General features: G+C 53.4%; 1 protein-coding gene across 6 annotated transcripts in view; it reads left to right on the forward strand.

Moving 5' to 3' along the window:
- The window catches only part of HDAC5 (histone deacetylase 5), a 39,760-nt gene that overhangs the window by 3,708 nt on the left and 21,109 nt on the right, over positions 1–14,943 (forward strand). For 3 of the 6 annotated variants that reach the window (XM_012803116.2, XM_012803117.2, XM_023511011.1), the window contains exon 1: positions 8,896–9,507. In XM_012803116.2, coding sequence (XP_012658570.1) covers positions 9,357–9,507 — 151 coding nt within the window. In that variant the 5' untranslated portion in view covers positions 8,896–9,356. Of the gene's footprint in view, positions 1–2,336; positions 2,548–8,895; positions 9,508–14,943 lie in introns of those variants that run through there. The other 3 variants (XM_003786283.3, XM_023511012.1, XM_012803118.2) reach the window with 2 other exon arrangements.

A 14,943-nucleotide genomic window follows, 5' to 3' on the forward strand; every position in this document is an offset into this window, starting at 1 on the left:
GGGGGGGGTGTCTCCCTAGGGTTTCTGCCCTACCTCCTCTAGCTAAGCCATGAGCTTATAGAGTAAGACGCAATTGCTTTCCTCTTTTCTCCTTGCTCTGCTATGCTGGCTGGAGGTGGGAGATGAGTTTAGATCTTAGAGTTGAGTAGAGGTCTGTCTGGAAGATTCTTCTTTGTAGGGTGGGGGCGGGCAGGGCCTTGGGGGTCTGCCTATGTATGACATCATGGAAGCTGGGCTGCTCACTGGTATGGCATCCATGTGTTTGGTCATCCAGGAGCTCCATTGAGAACCTGGTATAACAATAGTCTATGAGTTTCTCTGGCAGAGGTGGGAGCAAACAGGCTCAGGTTTTATATGTTAGGCTGCCCTTTATGCCCACCCTAGACAAGAATCTGTGCCTGTTCTGATCAGACTGGGAATGCTGCTTTGTTTCTCAGGGAGGCCCTAGCTGGTGGCTTTTGTTCACTTCGGAGACTTGATGGGCGTATTAGTAGACACTCTTTACAGGTGGACCTGTCTCCGGGCTCCTGCTGAATCCTATAGGGTGGGGAGAAGTAAATTGTGACCAAGCTCTGAGCCCAGTATGAGTTCAAGGAGCTGCTGTCCTCTTCTCCCCAGTGGGTGAGGATCAGCATCTTAATGACCCAGGGAATGGGTGGATGAGTATGATGGAGGCTGGGGGCTGAGCTTAACCTAGTTTTTGTACCATGGGGCTCTGCCCCTTCTGAGCGCGCTGCGAGGTGCGTCTCACTACGGAGATGGGCTGGGCTACTTAGGCTGCTGGGAATCGTGGGAATTTCTAAACCTGTGTTCCCAGCCCACGGAAAAGGGTGTGAACAGGACTGGGCGCCAGCTCTGGTGTGGGCACGGGCTGAGTTGCCTGCCCACGCAGGCCCTGCCAGGACACTAGCAGCCCCACCTGCTGCATTCCTGAGCTTGGCCCCAGCCCTGCGTAGCCTTACCCACACCTGTGCCTGTTGGGAGAAATTCTGTCCCTTCAACTCAACCTGCTGCAGTCTGAGTTCATCTTTCGCCAGACATAGAGTCCAAACCCTGTGGGTGAGAGCAGGAGGCACTAAGCCTGGGACCTCAAGTTCTCCTATGTCTGTGTATATGTGTGTGTGTTCATTTGTTCCTGCCACTCCAAATGGACCCCACCCCTGGGAATCCTTGATGAGAATACAAAGCTTACTGAGAATTAATCCTTCCAGGAAGGTGCTGTCTTGGAGGCAGAGCTGATTGCCTGTTTGAGGCCTGGGGAGTAGAGTTAGAGCTTAAACATCCAGCAGCTCTCAGCCTCCCCCAATTGCTTCCTGCTGCCTTGCTTTCATTGGGTATTGGAGGACTTGCCTTCATTTGGAAGCAAACGAATGAGATCATGTCTGGGGTGGATTGTGGGCTGTTTAGGGATGGGCCCAGGTGGGTGCTGTGCATAGTGTCTGAGGCTTGAGGACTAACTGTGGGGCTGGGGCAGGGAGGGCTGGAGGAGGAGACACAGGTTGGCAAACCCATGGTCCTGTAATGTATCCTTCATTACTATACTGGCCTCAGCAGGGCTGCTGCTGGGCCTTTTGGTGCTTTTGTACATACTGGGTAAAAGTGTCCCTTGCTCTGGGTAGGTTCAGTGTACCTGGGCCAGACCTCCTTACACAGAGCATGACTTGTACAACATACACCAAGCATTGGGCTCGAACCCTGGGCCTCCAGGCCAGGGGTTGAGGGGTGTGCTGGATCTGAGATGAGGGCACTGACTGTCTCATTTCCTGGAAAAATAAGCTGTTGCCTTGCCCTTGCCTGTTGTTGAATGGGGGGAGACCAAAGCAGAAGCAAAACCACACTTCCCAAGTTGGGTGGTACAAGGGTCAGAAAGCGGGAAGAAGATGAGTCTCCACCTGGGAGCCCCAGCTTAGGTTGCTGGGGCTGGGGTACCAGTTTCTTTCTTGACTTCATCCAGGGACTCTAGATCAGTCCTTATCTCCCCACCGCCATGGATAGAGGTCAGAAGCCTCCCTGCCCTTTCTCCTTTGGTGTACACCTAGTCCCAAGCCAGGCACCTTTGGAAGTCTGTGAGGTCTTCATACCAGACAGCGGACACTTGTCTGAAAAGGAGTTTGGGTGTGGCCACCATAGCCATTTCGTATCCCTTAGGCACTAGAAGTCTCATCAACTAGTAAGAGAAGAAATAAGGATCTCATCCAGATCTACCGATTTTCTCTGTGCCCCTGGGCAGGTGTCCCTCTCTCTCTTATCCAGGTATAAACTGACAAGCTCCAAGGTCTCCTTGACTCTCAGATTCCTAAGTTAGGGGCCTCTAACCCTGCTCCATCTCTCCCCAGGGATGCCGTTCTGAGTGCCTGACTGCCTCGCCCCGAAGGATGGCCTCGGATGGGCATTAGAGGCACGGCGGCCCCGGGCACCCGTCCCGTCCGTCTGTGTGTTATCGTCTGTCTCTCTTGACATCACCGCAGCTCCACCCCCTCCCGTCCCAGCCCCCAACGCCAGCTTCCTGCGGGCCCAGAGCCGGCATGAACTCTCCCAACGAGTCGGGTAAGAGCTGGGAGGTTGGAGAAGAGCACCCTGGGGTAGCTGTGGATGCAGTGGGCCATGTGGGTTTGCAGTCCAGGCGAGCCAACCTTCAGTTTCTGAGCTGAAGTGGAACAGGGGTCAGGAATGGAGAAATTTTGCAAGAAAAGGACAGGCAAACCATGAGGAGACCTGGGAACTAATGGTCCAGCCTGGCCCTGGGAGGGTGTGGGTCCAACTCTGCCCCCACACTTGTCCTTTCCACTTGGGGGGTCTTTGGTTATCAAGACTGCCCATTTGGCAGTCTTACTATTGACTGCCCGTTAGTCAAGCCAGGCAGGCCTGAGAGGGGATGTATATCCCTGAACCTCTCTGGGCAGTCTGGGATGATGTTGGAAGAGTTTCTTTACTGTGGCTGAATGCGCAGCATCTTTTTTGTGGTGGTGGCTTCTTTTCTTGGTGGAATGTTTCTCTGTGTTTCATACTTTTTTCTTTGTGGAGACTGGGACTTAGCCTCTGTGTTTGGATGTATGGCCTTGGGTGGGAGTCTGGGAAGTGTGTGTGTAGAGGAGTCTTGGCTCTCTTGGAGTCCAGAAAGACTACCCATCTTCCTCTTGGGTCCTAGACATGGTAGATTCTTAACTTGGGGTCTTTTTCTCTATAATTTCCTACTTCCATCTGCTCTTAGGACCCAGCCCGGTGGTATCATAATAGTCTAAATGTGGGACTCCAGGCAGTTGTAGGGTGGATCTGGACATGTGCCCATGAGAATATGTCTAGCTGGCCTAAGCTGGACCCTCAGGAGTTCTCCAAGAGGGTCCTGGAACACTGTGGTCAAAGTTATGACTGCTTCTCTCTTTGGCTGTCTCCTTCTGCAAAGTCTTGGTTCAGTCCATCTTGCTCAACTTTAACCCTCTGTGGCCCATCATATCCCCCACTTCTTTTTCTATAGAGGTGGATGGACATTCCTTCTTTTAAAGAGAGGGAAACTAGGGCCCAGGATGAAAACCCATTTGCAGGATGTACAGAAACAGCATCAGGGAGGTGCTTCACTTCCCCAGCCCCATTTGGTTCCCCATCATCCCTCCTGAAGGTTTGTGGTTCCCCTCAGATCCTTCTGCCTATGTCCCTCCCTTCATTCAACATATAGGGGCTGGGCCAGGTGGGTTGTCCAGCTCTGTCTTCCTGATTCCTCCTCTAAGGTTGGTTTGGCAAAGGGAAAGGATAAGCCTGGTGGGTGTTCATCAGTGCCTTGTACATCTCAGTTGGGCACTGCTCCAGGGTGGTTGGTTGTGTCTGGCAGGAGTGCCAGCAGCTCCTTTCTTCTGAGCTGAGGCATTGACCTGTCTCAGAGCCATCTCCAGTCGTGGGGCTGGGGTCTAACTTTTGGCCAAGGGAATAGAAGCTGCTCAGAGGCATCTATAGTGGCTTGGGAAGGATGTTTCCTAGCTTTGAGGTTCTTTCTCTTGTGGTGAAAGGTTATAATAATTAACCCAGACTAACTAAAGTTATTGGGTTGTCTTTATAGACACTGTTGGTCTAAGTTTCCTTTGTAGCTACTTCTGCTGGAGCTGGCAGGATGTGGCAGGAGCTGGAGGTGGCCACCAGCATAGGTGGCAGAAGAGGCATGTGGCATAGGCCGTGCCTCCTGGCAGGCTTTCCAGCGCCCCCGCAGGGGGAGATGCTGCCTGGTCTGTGTTGGGGAGGGGGGAAATGAATGAAGAAGGAGGCCAGGGATTGGGAACCTCATTTTAGGACTGTTGAGAGGCTTCAGAACTGGGATCACTGTGTGGGACCATCCCTTGGCGGTCCTTCCCACAAAATGTTCCTGGGGTTCTGGGACTGGCTCTTCCAGATGTGGGGTTCTAGTTGCCCTGGGACAGGGACACAGCCAGCTCTTCCTCTTTGAGGCACCCAGCATCTGCTATTCCCAGAGATCAGGCTGGCATCTGGGCTGGGGCTGCGGGTGCCCAGCACCTGGCAGAAGCCTGGAAACCACGTGCCTTGGGACTCCGCGGAAGTAAAATGAAACCACGAATTGTAGGCAGAGCATGTGGGTGTCTACTTCCCTGTGGACACTCTGCAGAGAGCCACAAGAAGGAAAGGTATGGGGCCACAGGGCAGGGGATAGAAGTGGGACAGAGAGGAATGGTTAGTCCTCAGGTCTTGTGTCCCCCAGCCCTGAGCACCTCCTATCCTCTCCTTGCTTACCCAAACACTGGCTCTTCTGTCTCTAGGCACAGAAAAGCAGGGCTGGGTAAGGCACAGAGAGTTTTCTGTCATTCCCTCCAATTTCTTTGAGCACAGGAGTTGTTCTGTTTGGCAATTCTTGCTCAGTATTACCAACAGGCTTGGTCTATAGGGGAACAGAAGAAAATATGAGATGGTGGGCAATGCCTGTGGCTCAGTGGGTAGGGTGCTGGCTCCATATACTGAGGGTGGTGAGTTCAAACCTGGCCCCAGCCAAACTGCAACAAAAAAAAAATAGCTGGGCATTGTGGCTACTGTAGTCCCAACTACTCAGGAGGCTGAGGCAAGAGGCTTACTCATGTAAGCCCAGGAGTTGGAGGTTGCTGTGAGCTGTGACACCACGGCACTCTACCAAGGGTGATAAAGTGAGACTGTCTTTAAAAAAAAAAGAAAAGGAAAATATGAGATGGTCCATCCTTGTCCTCACAGCAAACAAATTAGTAAGAGAGAGTGCTGGTGAAGGGCAATAGATGGAGACTTCCAAGCAATTTCCTTCTGGGGCCCACCGCCCTAAGAGGTGGGAACTGAACCACTTATCTCTGGGGTGGGCTGATTACCAGCATTTGACCTTATTTACCTCTTGTACAGTCCTGAAAGTATGGGCCAAGGCCATTGATGGGGCTGCTTGCTTCCCTGAGAAGGCCTTTCCCTGGTCTCTGCCTTCTCTGTAGGCAAATGGGGGCTCAAGGATTTTAAGGCTTTTCTTTCATTTTCTGGAACTGATTATTTCTGCATGTTCTCTTCAGTGGGGTTGAATGACTTACAGAATCTGCCCTGGCCTAGGCTTGGCCCTACCAGGTTGGGGAAGCTGCCCTCGGACCTGGGACCCAGGCCCGCTGTGGTTCATATCCTGTCCTCTGTGCTCTTGCCTAGAGGAGAAGACAAGAGCAAGGCCTATCATGCAAGCTAGTCTGGTTGGCGGTGGGGCCCTTAGAGAAGGTGCTTTCTTATACCAGCGTGGGTGGCACCCACACAGCCTCATGACAACACCTGCCCGCCCAACACCTCCCAAACCCTCTGCACTTTCTCTCCTTCCCTTTCCCAGGAGGGAGGGCAGCTGCCCCCTCCTTTCTAGGTGACCAGAGAAACTGGGGCATGGGTGTGGCATGGAGCCTGGAACCTCAGCGTCCTCCTTCCACACCTCAGGTTCTACCTTTAAGCCCCTGGGGAGGGCGGGCAGCAAGAAAGTGGGTGAGTGCTGGCAGGGGACAGGGGTCTGAGAAGTGGCCTTCTGGCCTCCCTTTTCCACTACGTGCCCCTAGCATACCTCTGTGCTCACTACAAGGGGGCATCTGCTCCCCTCCTCTTCCCTGCTCCATCATTCCACACAACTTGAAAGCTTAGAATGGGACAGCACAGGAGCAGGGCCAACCCTGAGGGGAAGTGGAAGATGCCAGAGTAGGTGTTCACCTTTTTCCTAGATTTGGTTTTAAATGAGAGAGTTCAGCCAACACCTGGCTTAGGACCTGGTGCATGGCAGCTCCTGGGCATGTTGATGGGCTCTGGCATGACTGGGCTCGAAGGGCAGGAAAGGAGTAGAGGGCAGCAGGCCTGATATCTCCAGGGCCCAGGGCAGCTGGCATCACACACTCTATCCGGGCTGCTCCTGGGCTGGCCCTTGGCTTTCTTACCGTGTATAAGCAGACTTTACTTTCTTCCTTTGGGTCAGGGCCCTATATCAGCCTTTTGGGGCTAGGAATTAGAAGGCTGGAAGAGCCAAGGAGATAGCACTGTACTCCTCCCTCCTCTAGACTCAGTATTAGCCTCTGAGAGAGGGGATGGAGTCACCATGGTCTGGGGAGGACAGTGCTGGCTCTAGATGAGGCTCATGTGCCCCATGCTTGGTGGCTGCTCTGTATGGTTTGTGGGATGATAATATGAGAGCACTAGGTGAGAGGAGATGAAGAAGAGAAATGAACTACAAGGGGAGGGGCAATAGGATAGGCTGAGATTAGACATTAGGAAGACCTTGTTATGTCACCTGAATTTCAGGGGGGAAAAAAACACTTGTCCACTCCCCAGGCCTCTTCTCTTATGGGTTCTGGGAATTGTACTAAGGATTGTCTGGCTGTGTCTGATGCTTTGCTCCCCACTTCATGGAAGCCATAATGGTACTGGGAGTGGCCCTGAGTCCCTGACTCTGACCTCCTCTGGATGCCTGTCTCTTGGATGCACATCTCCTGGGTATACCTATCTTCCCTAAGCAGGAGGCCTCTTTCTATAGGCATCTGGCTGCTCCAGGTTCTGGGGATCTTGCTTTTGAGTCATGGTAAGTGATGACTTCCTCTTCTCCTGCCACACTCACCTATGCCTGGGGCAGACAGAGAGAGCCAGGACAGGGCAAGCCAGCCCTTCTGGTTGTTCCCAGCGTGGGAGGGTGGAGTCCTGGGCTGGGTGGGGCTACTGTTCCTGGTGTCTGGGTTCCCTTAGGTGCTCTGCCCATCACCTGCTGATGGGCCCTTGTCTTGCCTTCCCCTTGAGAGGGCCTTGCTGGCCAGAATGAGGTTGGGGCAAAGACTGGTGAAGGAGGTCCCCAGACCTACCCTTAGTTGTCCACCAGCACCAGGCTTCTGGGGGAGTACTGCTCCATTACCTATTTTCTGGAGACTGAGAACCCATGGCCCCAGACCTGTGTTTTGTTTCTTGTCCAACACTGGAGACCTCCTGGCAAAATACACATTTTGTCAGTTTAGGGCCTGGGAAGGCCTATCTCTGCCACCTTTTCTATAGATGTGTTCCTACCACTTTCCACCTGAGGGCAGGAGACCCCTTTGCCATCCCTGCCTGGTAGAAGCTGGCTGGGAAATTGGGCTCCATAAACTACAGCCATCGTGTCCTTGGTTGGCCAGTTTCTCCCAGGCACTGACAGGAGGGTGAGGTCATCCAGTACAGCGAGAGGACAGGTGTCCCTGGCTCCATGCCTGGAGTAGGGGGCAAGGAGGGGCCAGGAATGGCACCAAAATAGCAACTGTGACATCAGGAAGGGGGAGGGGGACCCAGACCTAGGAATAACCAGGCTATTAAAAGGCTCCAGTGAGGTCAAAGGGCCAAGTAGGATCTCTGTGATGGTGGGAGGCACAGCCTGAGAGGCAGAAGCAGGCCAATGGTGGGGAGGACAGGCGAGTGGCACCAGTCCCTGTGGTGTACTAGCCTTAGGGCTCAGTAGGGCTCAAGGAGCAGGTGTTCTGCCGGGCACGAAGCTGCTGGGAAGGGCCAGGTGCTGATAGGCTCTCTGCTCTTCTTGGAGGGGCTCCACTCTCAAGTCTGTTCCTACTCAGGCACTGGGGGTTATTATACCTGCGCCTGGGGCAGCTTCATGCACTCTCTTGCATGGAAGGTAGGAGAGTGGTGGTTGGAGCTCAGACTTGAGCCTCAGATATCCCAGTCTTACCATGTGAGCAGCCATACTACCTAGGGCAGGTGACTTCATTTCTCTGAGTCTCAGTTTCCCTATCTGTACCTATCTTCTGAGGTCATCACGCAGAATAAATGAGGTGATGTGTGTATGTTCTTAGTACTGCATTTGGCACATTGTCAGGGAAGAGTTACCTGTGCTCTTGAGAATGGACAGGTGCTCTCTGGTCCCCTTCCCTGGGCTGTGGCCAGGCCTGCATGGGACATCTCCCTGGCAACTGGAAAGAAGCTGAGTAGCCCTGGGAGGCAACATCCCAGAGTGGGCAGGAGGGAGCTGCCATTTCTACTGTTCAGGGGTCTTCTGGCTGGTTGAGGGCATGGGGTGGCACCTCTCAACTCTGCGGGAGGACAGAAGTTAAGCAGACCTCCATGGGACTGTTAGAAGGACTCCAGGGAAGGTACAAGATTAGGCCAGGTGTCTGCCAGCTTCTCCCAGACCCTTTGATTCCTTTACCTGCTCTGGATGGCAAGAGGGACGACAGAGGATCAAGTCTGGCTTCTTAGTTTCCAGCCCCTTGCACTCTTGCTAAGAGTAGCAGCCGGAGCTGAGCTGCTCCCAGATGCATTGGGTATCCTGGCCTGTGCCTTTCCCCAGCCCGCCTCTGGCCACCCAGCTCTGTGGCCTTGGCCCTGAGTGCAGGCCCTCCCCTTTCCCATCCCCCTCGCCTGGCGCTTCCTCCAGGGGTAGAACGCGCCCCCCCCCCCATGGGGCCTCCTGGCAGCCGCCCGCGGCTCCCTGAGCATGCTCCACCTATTTATAGACAGGGCCCTCCCCCAACTGCTATTTCTGTCTCCTGCCAGCTGCCGGCGGCTCATTCGGGAAGGAGGAGCAGGGAGCCGGGCCCAGAGCTGTCACCCAGGGCTGGGAGGGAACACAGAGAGCCCGCCTGCCCGCTGAGCTCCTCTCTTCCTGTCCCGAGTGCTTAGCCATACCCCAGCTCCCAGGAACCAAGGACAGGCTAGTGCCTGGAGGCCCCTCTATAAGAGAGCTAGGCCTGCAGCTCCAGCGCCTCCTGCTCTCCTGCCTCCTGGAGCGCCTAGCCGGATGGGGCGCCTCCCCACAGTGCGGGTCCCAGCGGCAGTGGCCTGAGGGAGCCCCCTGAGCTGTGCAGGCTCTCCCGACCACCTTCCCTTGGTCAGCGCCCCGCCTCAGGCGGCCCCTCCCTGGCATGCTGCTGGTACCCAAGGCTCAGGGGCTAGTGGAGATGCTGCAGACCATCTATGAGACAGAATCCTGTTTCTCAGCAGATGGGATGTCAGGCCGGGAACCATCCTTGGAAATCCTGCCACGGACTCCTCTGCACAGCATCCCTGTGGCAGGTAAGTGCCTCCATGTCCCCGCCTGCCCTCTACTGTTGGGCATTTTTGTCTCTGGGGCTGAGTATCTGGCTCTAAGCCTTGGCCAGATAGATTCCTTTTCAGATCTTTCTTGAGGGCTTTGTTGAGAATATGCAAGGTTAGGGGAACCCTGCTCAGAGGTGGGCTTATCTGCCTGATGCCCCTGCTCTCATTGCTTAGAGCCTGCCCTCCTCCATACCTCTCAGCTGCACTTTGCTGCATCTCTTCTAAGTCCTGTGGCCCCAGACAGGTTGACAGTAGCTGCAGGGGGTTGGGGGTTACTAGAGGATCCTGGCCTAGTTGGCACTGTGGTCAGAGGGGAGGAAGTGGGTCAGTGACCTGCCTCCATGCATTGCTGGGTGTCCTCAAGAATAGTGATTACCCCAGCTCTTCAGGCTTGGTCTTGGAGGTAGAGGGTCTAGTGCTGTGACTTCCACAAGTCCATAGTCAGGACTGTCCTGAGAATCAGACACTAAGGGAAGAGCTTGATGCCCCTGTGGTCAAGTTAGGCAGCTAGAAGCTGGAATGTTGAGGGGCTTGGCCACCTTAGGCCCTGGCTCCCCTCTGCCTCTCCCCTCCCCAGGCCTTGGTTCATTCCACCAAACATGGAGGAGTATTGCTCTGGTTCTGATGAGCTTGAGGACCCCCTAATCCTGCCATCTTCTTGGCAAGGACTTTTTTGGCCCTTGGCTGGGGGTGGTGTCCCCCATGGCTAAGCCACTCCTTCCCTTACTCCTGTTGGCAGCATCAGGCTTTTCTGGCACAGCCTCCCCACCAGGCCGGCACCACAGGATGCTTCCTCCAGGGAGGGGCCTGCTGGACTGGTGCCCTCTTGGCCCCTCCTGGCAGCGGCTTGGCACTGGAGTATGTGTGTATGGGGAGTCCTTGCTTCTGGATACATGGGTGCTACCCCAAGCTTCGATTGGAAGGTGGGAGCTGTGTGCCTCTGTGGGTACCTATGATTTGGCTCTGACTGTCCAGATTGTAGTGGGACTTAGACGTGTCAGAGAGTGAACATTTTGGGAAGATTTGGGAAATCCTTGGAATAGGCCTGTTGCCTGCCTGGGCAGGGATGCTCATGCAGTGTTGTAGCAAAGGCTCATAGCCTTAGAGACCAGTCCTGCAGGGTACTCATACAGTTTGTGGCGATGGGACATAACCCTGGGGACCAGCCCTGCAGTGTATCCATGCATGTACTCAGGGATGGGGTAGAAACAGAGAGGGCAGGTCTGTGCCCTGGTCTAGTTGAGTCTGCAGTTCCAGCAAGAGACCCTGCCTGCTGGCCCCTATCCCATAGCCTCTGGGATGCAAGGTATTCTTTTGGGAAGCAAAGAAATGGCTGTATAGAGCACCTACTTGGGGCAGCTCTACTATGTTTAGCATATTAGTCCACCTATCCTGCCTGTCTCCCTGCCCCTTGCCTACCAGCAGTAGCCAGCTATTGGCCTGAAGTTTTCTCCTCAGCTTGTTCACTCGCCTCCTTTCATATTAAACCCCAGAAACGTTGCACACTGGGACCCCCTGCTGCTCTACCCCTTCCCTAAGCCTGCCTGTCCCTGCCTAGACCTCTAGCCACTCTCTCCAGATCTCTGTCTCCCCACCTCCATCCTCCAACCCCCAAGGCCTGGCCTTCTGAACAGTGGCTTGGTCCATGCTGGCAAGAGGGAGGTGTGAGTCACCTCAGCGGCTCGGAGAGAGGGCTAAGAATGTTCCCCCTGCGCAGCTCTGATGCTGTGTCTGTGACGCGGCTAGGGACAGATATAGGCCTGGAGCTCGGCTGCCTTTTTTTTTTGGACTCTGGAATGTAAATAGATGTTTCAAATAGAAACACTTTAACCTTTGGGTTAAAAAAAAATCCACCCCAGATAAACATGGCCATGAGGGCCCAGGCAGCCTGGTGTTTTCCTCCCTACCCCCTCTCTCCATCTCTTGATCCATCTCCAGACAGGATGCAAAAGCCTGTGGCTGAAAAAGCAGGTGTCCAGGGATGCTTTCTTGGATAGTGTCTCACAGTCCTTCCCAGCCTAAGGGATTAAAGAAAGGGGCTTTCTAGGGTGGTGCCCACCTGCCATCTTTAGTAGCAAGTGTTTAGAACCCTCTTTTAGGGTAGTCTTTGCTCTCTGGCTATCTTGTTTGCTGTGATTGCACAGTACCCAGCACAGTGCCTGGCACATGGATGAATGAATGTTGGCGGGGGGGGGGGGGGGGTTGGAGTCCAGGACTGCTGACTGGCAGGATTCCTGGGCTCTGTTTTGGGGTTTGGATCTCTGGGTAAGTAGGGGCAACTATAGTGAGTCATCCCTAAGGATGAGCCAGAGCCTTAGCCACCTGAGCCCATGAGGGATAAAGGTACTCTCTGCTGTTCCTGCTTGAGGAGGGGATACATTTCAAATTCTGCTAGTGTCCATCAGAGGTCTTCTTTGATGGACGATATCTCTGCCTGGGTACCCTGCCACAGCCCAGTGTACAGTGGGCATCATCATCATCCAATCCTGGTTCTGGCTTGGGAAGCCTGGGAGTTTGAGCTGTGGTGTGGGATTTCCCAGGACACAAAACGGGGGAACTCTCTGCCTCCCTTCAGTGGGCCCTGGATCCCCTCTGTCCTGCACTGGGTAGAGCTGATGCCTGGGCAGTGTATAAGACTTTATGAGAAGGCACAGAAGAGGAGTCTCCCTTTCCCATTGAGGGAAGGTGTGAATACTGCTTGTGCCAGGAAGGAATGTTGGGGAATTTGGAAAGTGCCATGGTGTTCAGATTTTCCTTTGGATATTCCCTGGATATTCTTTTTTTTTCTGAGACAGTCTTATTTTGTCACCTGGGTAGAGTGCTGTGGTGTCACAACTTATAGCAACCTCACACTCTAGGCCTCAAGCAATTTTTTTGCCTCAGCCTCCCAAGTAGCTGGGATTACAGGCACCCACCACAATACCCCACTATTTTTAGAGATGGAGTCTCAATCTTGCTGAGGCTGGTATTGAACTCCTGAACTCAAGCATTCCACCTGTCTCAGCCTCCCAGAGTGCCAGGGTTTATAGGCATGAGCCATCATACCTGGCATCCATGGATATTCTTTTTTTTGAGACAGAGTCTCACTATGTCGCCCTTGGTAGAGTGCTATGGCGTCACAGCTCACAGCAACCTCAAACTCTTGGGCTTAAGTGATTCTCTTGCCTCAGCCTCCCAAGCAGCTGGGACTACAGGCGCCCACCACAATGCCTGGCTATTTTTTTGTTGTAGTTGTCATTGTTGTTTGGCAGGCCCAGGCTGGGTTTGAACCCACCAGCTCTGGTGTATATGTCTGGTGCCCTAGCCGCTGAGCTACAGGCGCTGGGCCACCTGTGGGTATTCTTATTCATGCTCTTCAGACCATTCTGAGCTCTGCTGTGTTTGTAGCTGTGTAGATGCAGGGGTGCTGGGAAGGTAGGAAGGGCGAGACTGGGCTGTAGGAGGGGAACTAATATTATAATGTGCTAAGTGACAAGGGTATCAGGTTCTTTCCTTGCCTTATTATCTCTTTTAGGAAGGTATTAATAGCCATAATTTAGAAGTTCTTAATAGCCATAGTTTAGCCATAGTTGAGGACCAGAGAGGTTAAGGAACTTGTCCAAGGCCACAGAGTAAGTGAGAGCTGGAATTTGAACTCAGGTCTCTGTGTAGGGCCATTGCTAATCTACTTCATCTGTGCACCTTTTTAAAAGGTGGCCTTCCCAGTTCATACATTCTCATGCCACTGTGCATGGCTTAGTAATTGGAGGGTAGGTTAGATTTCAGCCCCACCTCGCCCTTGCACAACCTCATGTGGTGGGCCTATCTGTATGCCTTCAAAGTTTGTGTTCTTAGAGAATAGGGACTATGATGATATTAGGGGAGCTCCTAGGGTCTCTGAGAAAAGGCTTGCTTTTTTTTTTTTTTTTGAAGGCAGAGTCTCACTGTGTCATCCTCAGTAGAGTGCTGTAGTGTCACAGCTCACAACCTCAAACTCTTGGGCTTAAGCAATTCTTTTGCCTCAGCCTCCCAAGTAGCTGGGACTATACCCACCATAACGCCCGACTATTTTTTTCTTGCAGTTGTTGTTGTTTAGCAGGCCCAGGCCAGGTTTGAACCTGCCAGCCTCTGTGTATGTGGCCAGCTCCCTAACCACTGAGCTATAGGCACTGAGCTGAGGCTTTGTTTTCTATAAATACTTGAGACCACTTGGTCAGCATTTTCCCTCTCTGTAGGGATTTCAGCCACAGGGGAGAAGAGGGCTCAGGAGCCTAGTTGAACACCCACCCCCCTACTATAGACAACCTCCCCCTGCCCCATCCCCTCCTACCTCATCCTCTCTTGTTTTTGAGACCCTCAGCTGCTACACAGCTGCCAGACAGGAAATCAGATTAACTGTGTCCGTCCACATATACAGCTGTAACAGCTGTCAGGTTGGTTGCAGAAATGAGTAGAGGCAGACCAGGGACACTGCAGGGCAATGGTTCTCAAACTTCTAGTTGCATCAGAATTGCCAAGGGAATATATTAAGGTGCAGATTCCCAGGCCAGGCATCGCCCCTCCCTCCTCATTCCCACCTTCCACAAAGATTCAGATTCTGTAGGCCAGCCCAGCAACCAACCATTTTAACTTGTTTTTCAGGTGATTCTGATGTAAGTAACAGACCATGCTTGGTGGACAGTCTTAAGGGCTGTGTGGACAGGGTCATGGGGCCCAGTGTTCTGCCAGTGGATGTCATCAGCATCCCTGGAAGGCTGTGCTGAGTCTTGGGACTCCTGGGAAAAGGGCATGTGCAGAGGGAGAGAGGCTGTCGCCCTACTTAGAGGCAAATCCAACTCCCAGCAGCCTGTCAGTCTGGAGAGAGGATGTTTTGAGACACTGGGGAGCAGGTGTCAAAACCCTGGCAGGGTGGGGGATTATGGCAAATGGCCAGATGGGCAGGGCTCCCTGCTGGACACTCAGGACTGGGTTGTGTTTGAGGAGTGGAGGCAGACCTGCCCTGGAGCCCCTGACATTCCAGCCCAGGTGTGGAGCAGACAGTCCCAGCAACAGCTGCAGACTTGAATGGTTAGTGTGCCTTTTAATTGCCTCTAGCTTTGTGCCCAAGTATTTCCTGGAAATGGCTGGGCAGTAGATGTGAGTCTACTTCTCCTCCAGAAAGCCTCCCCAAAACAACCAGTAACTCCATCTTCACCAGTGACAGACAGATGCTTTGTGCCTTCTATTGGCACTCTGAATCCCCTGAGCTTAAGATTCCTCAGAGTTGGCTGGGCACCCATAGCTCAATGGTTAGGGTGCTGGCCACATGCTTTGGGACTTGTGGGTTCGAACCCAGCCTGGGCCTGCTAAACAAAAAAACCCCCAAAAACAAATAGCTGGGTGTTGTGGCGGGTGCCTATAGTCCCAGCTACTTGGGAGGCTGAGGCAAGAGAA

The sequence above is a fragment of the Otolemur garnettii genome, unplaced genomic scaffold (assembly GCF_000181295.1).
Source record: "Otolemur garnettii isolate 467f Iridium unplaced genomic scaffold, OtoGar3 scaffold00018, whole genome shotgun sequence".
In the NCBI taxonomy this organism is placed as follows: domain Eukaryota; kingdom Metazoa; phylum Chordata; class Mammalia; order Primates; family Galagidae; genus Otolemur; species Otolemur garnettii.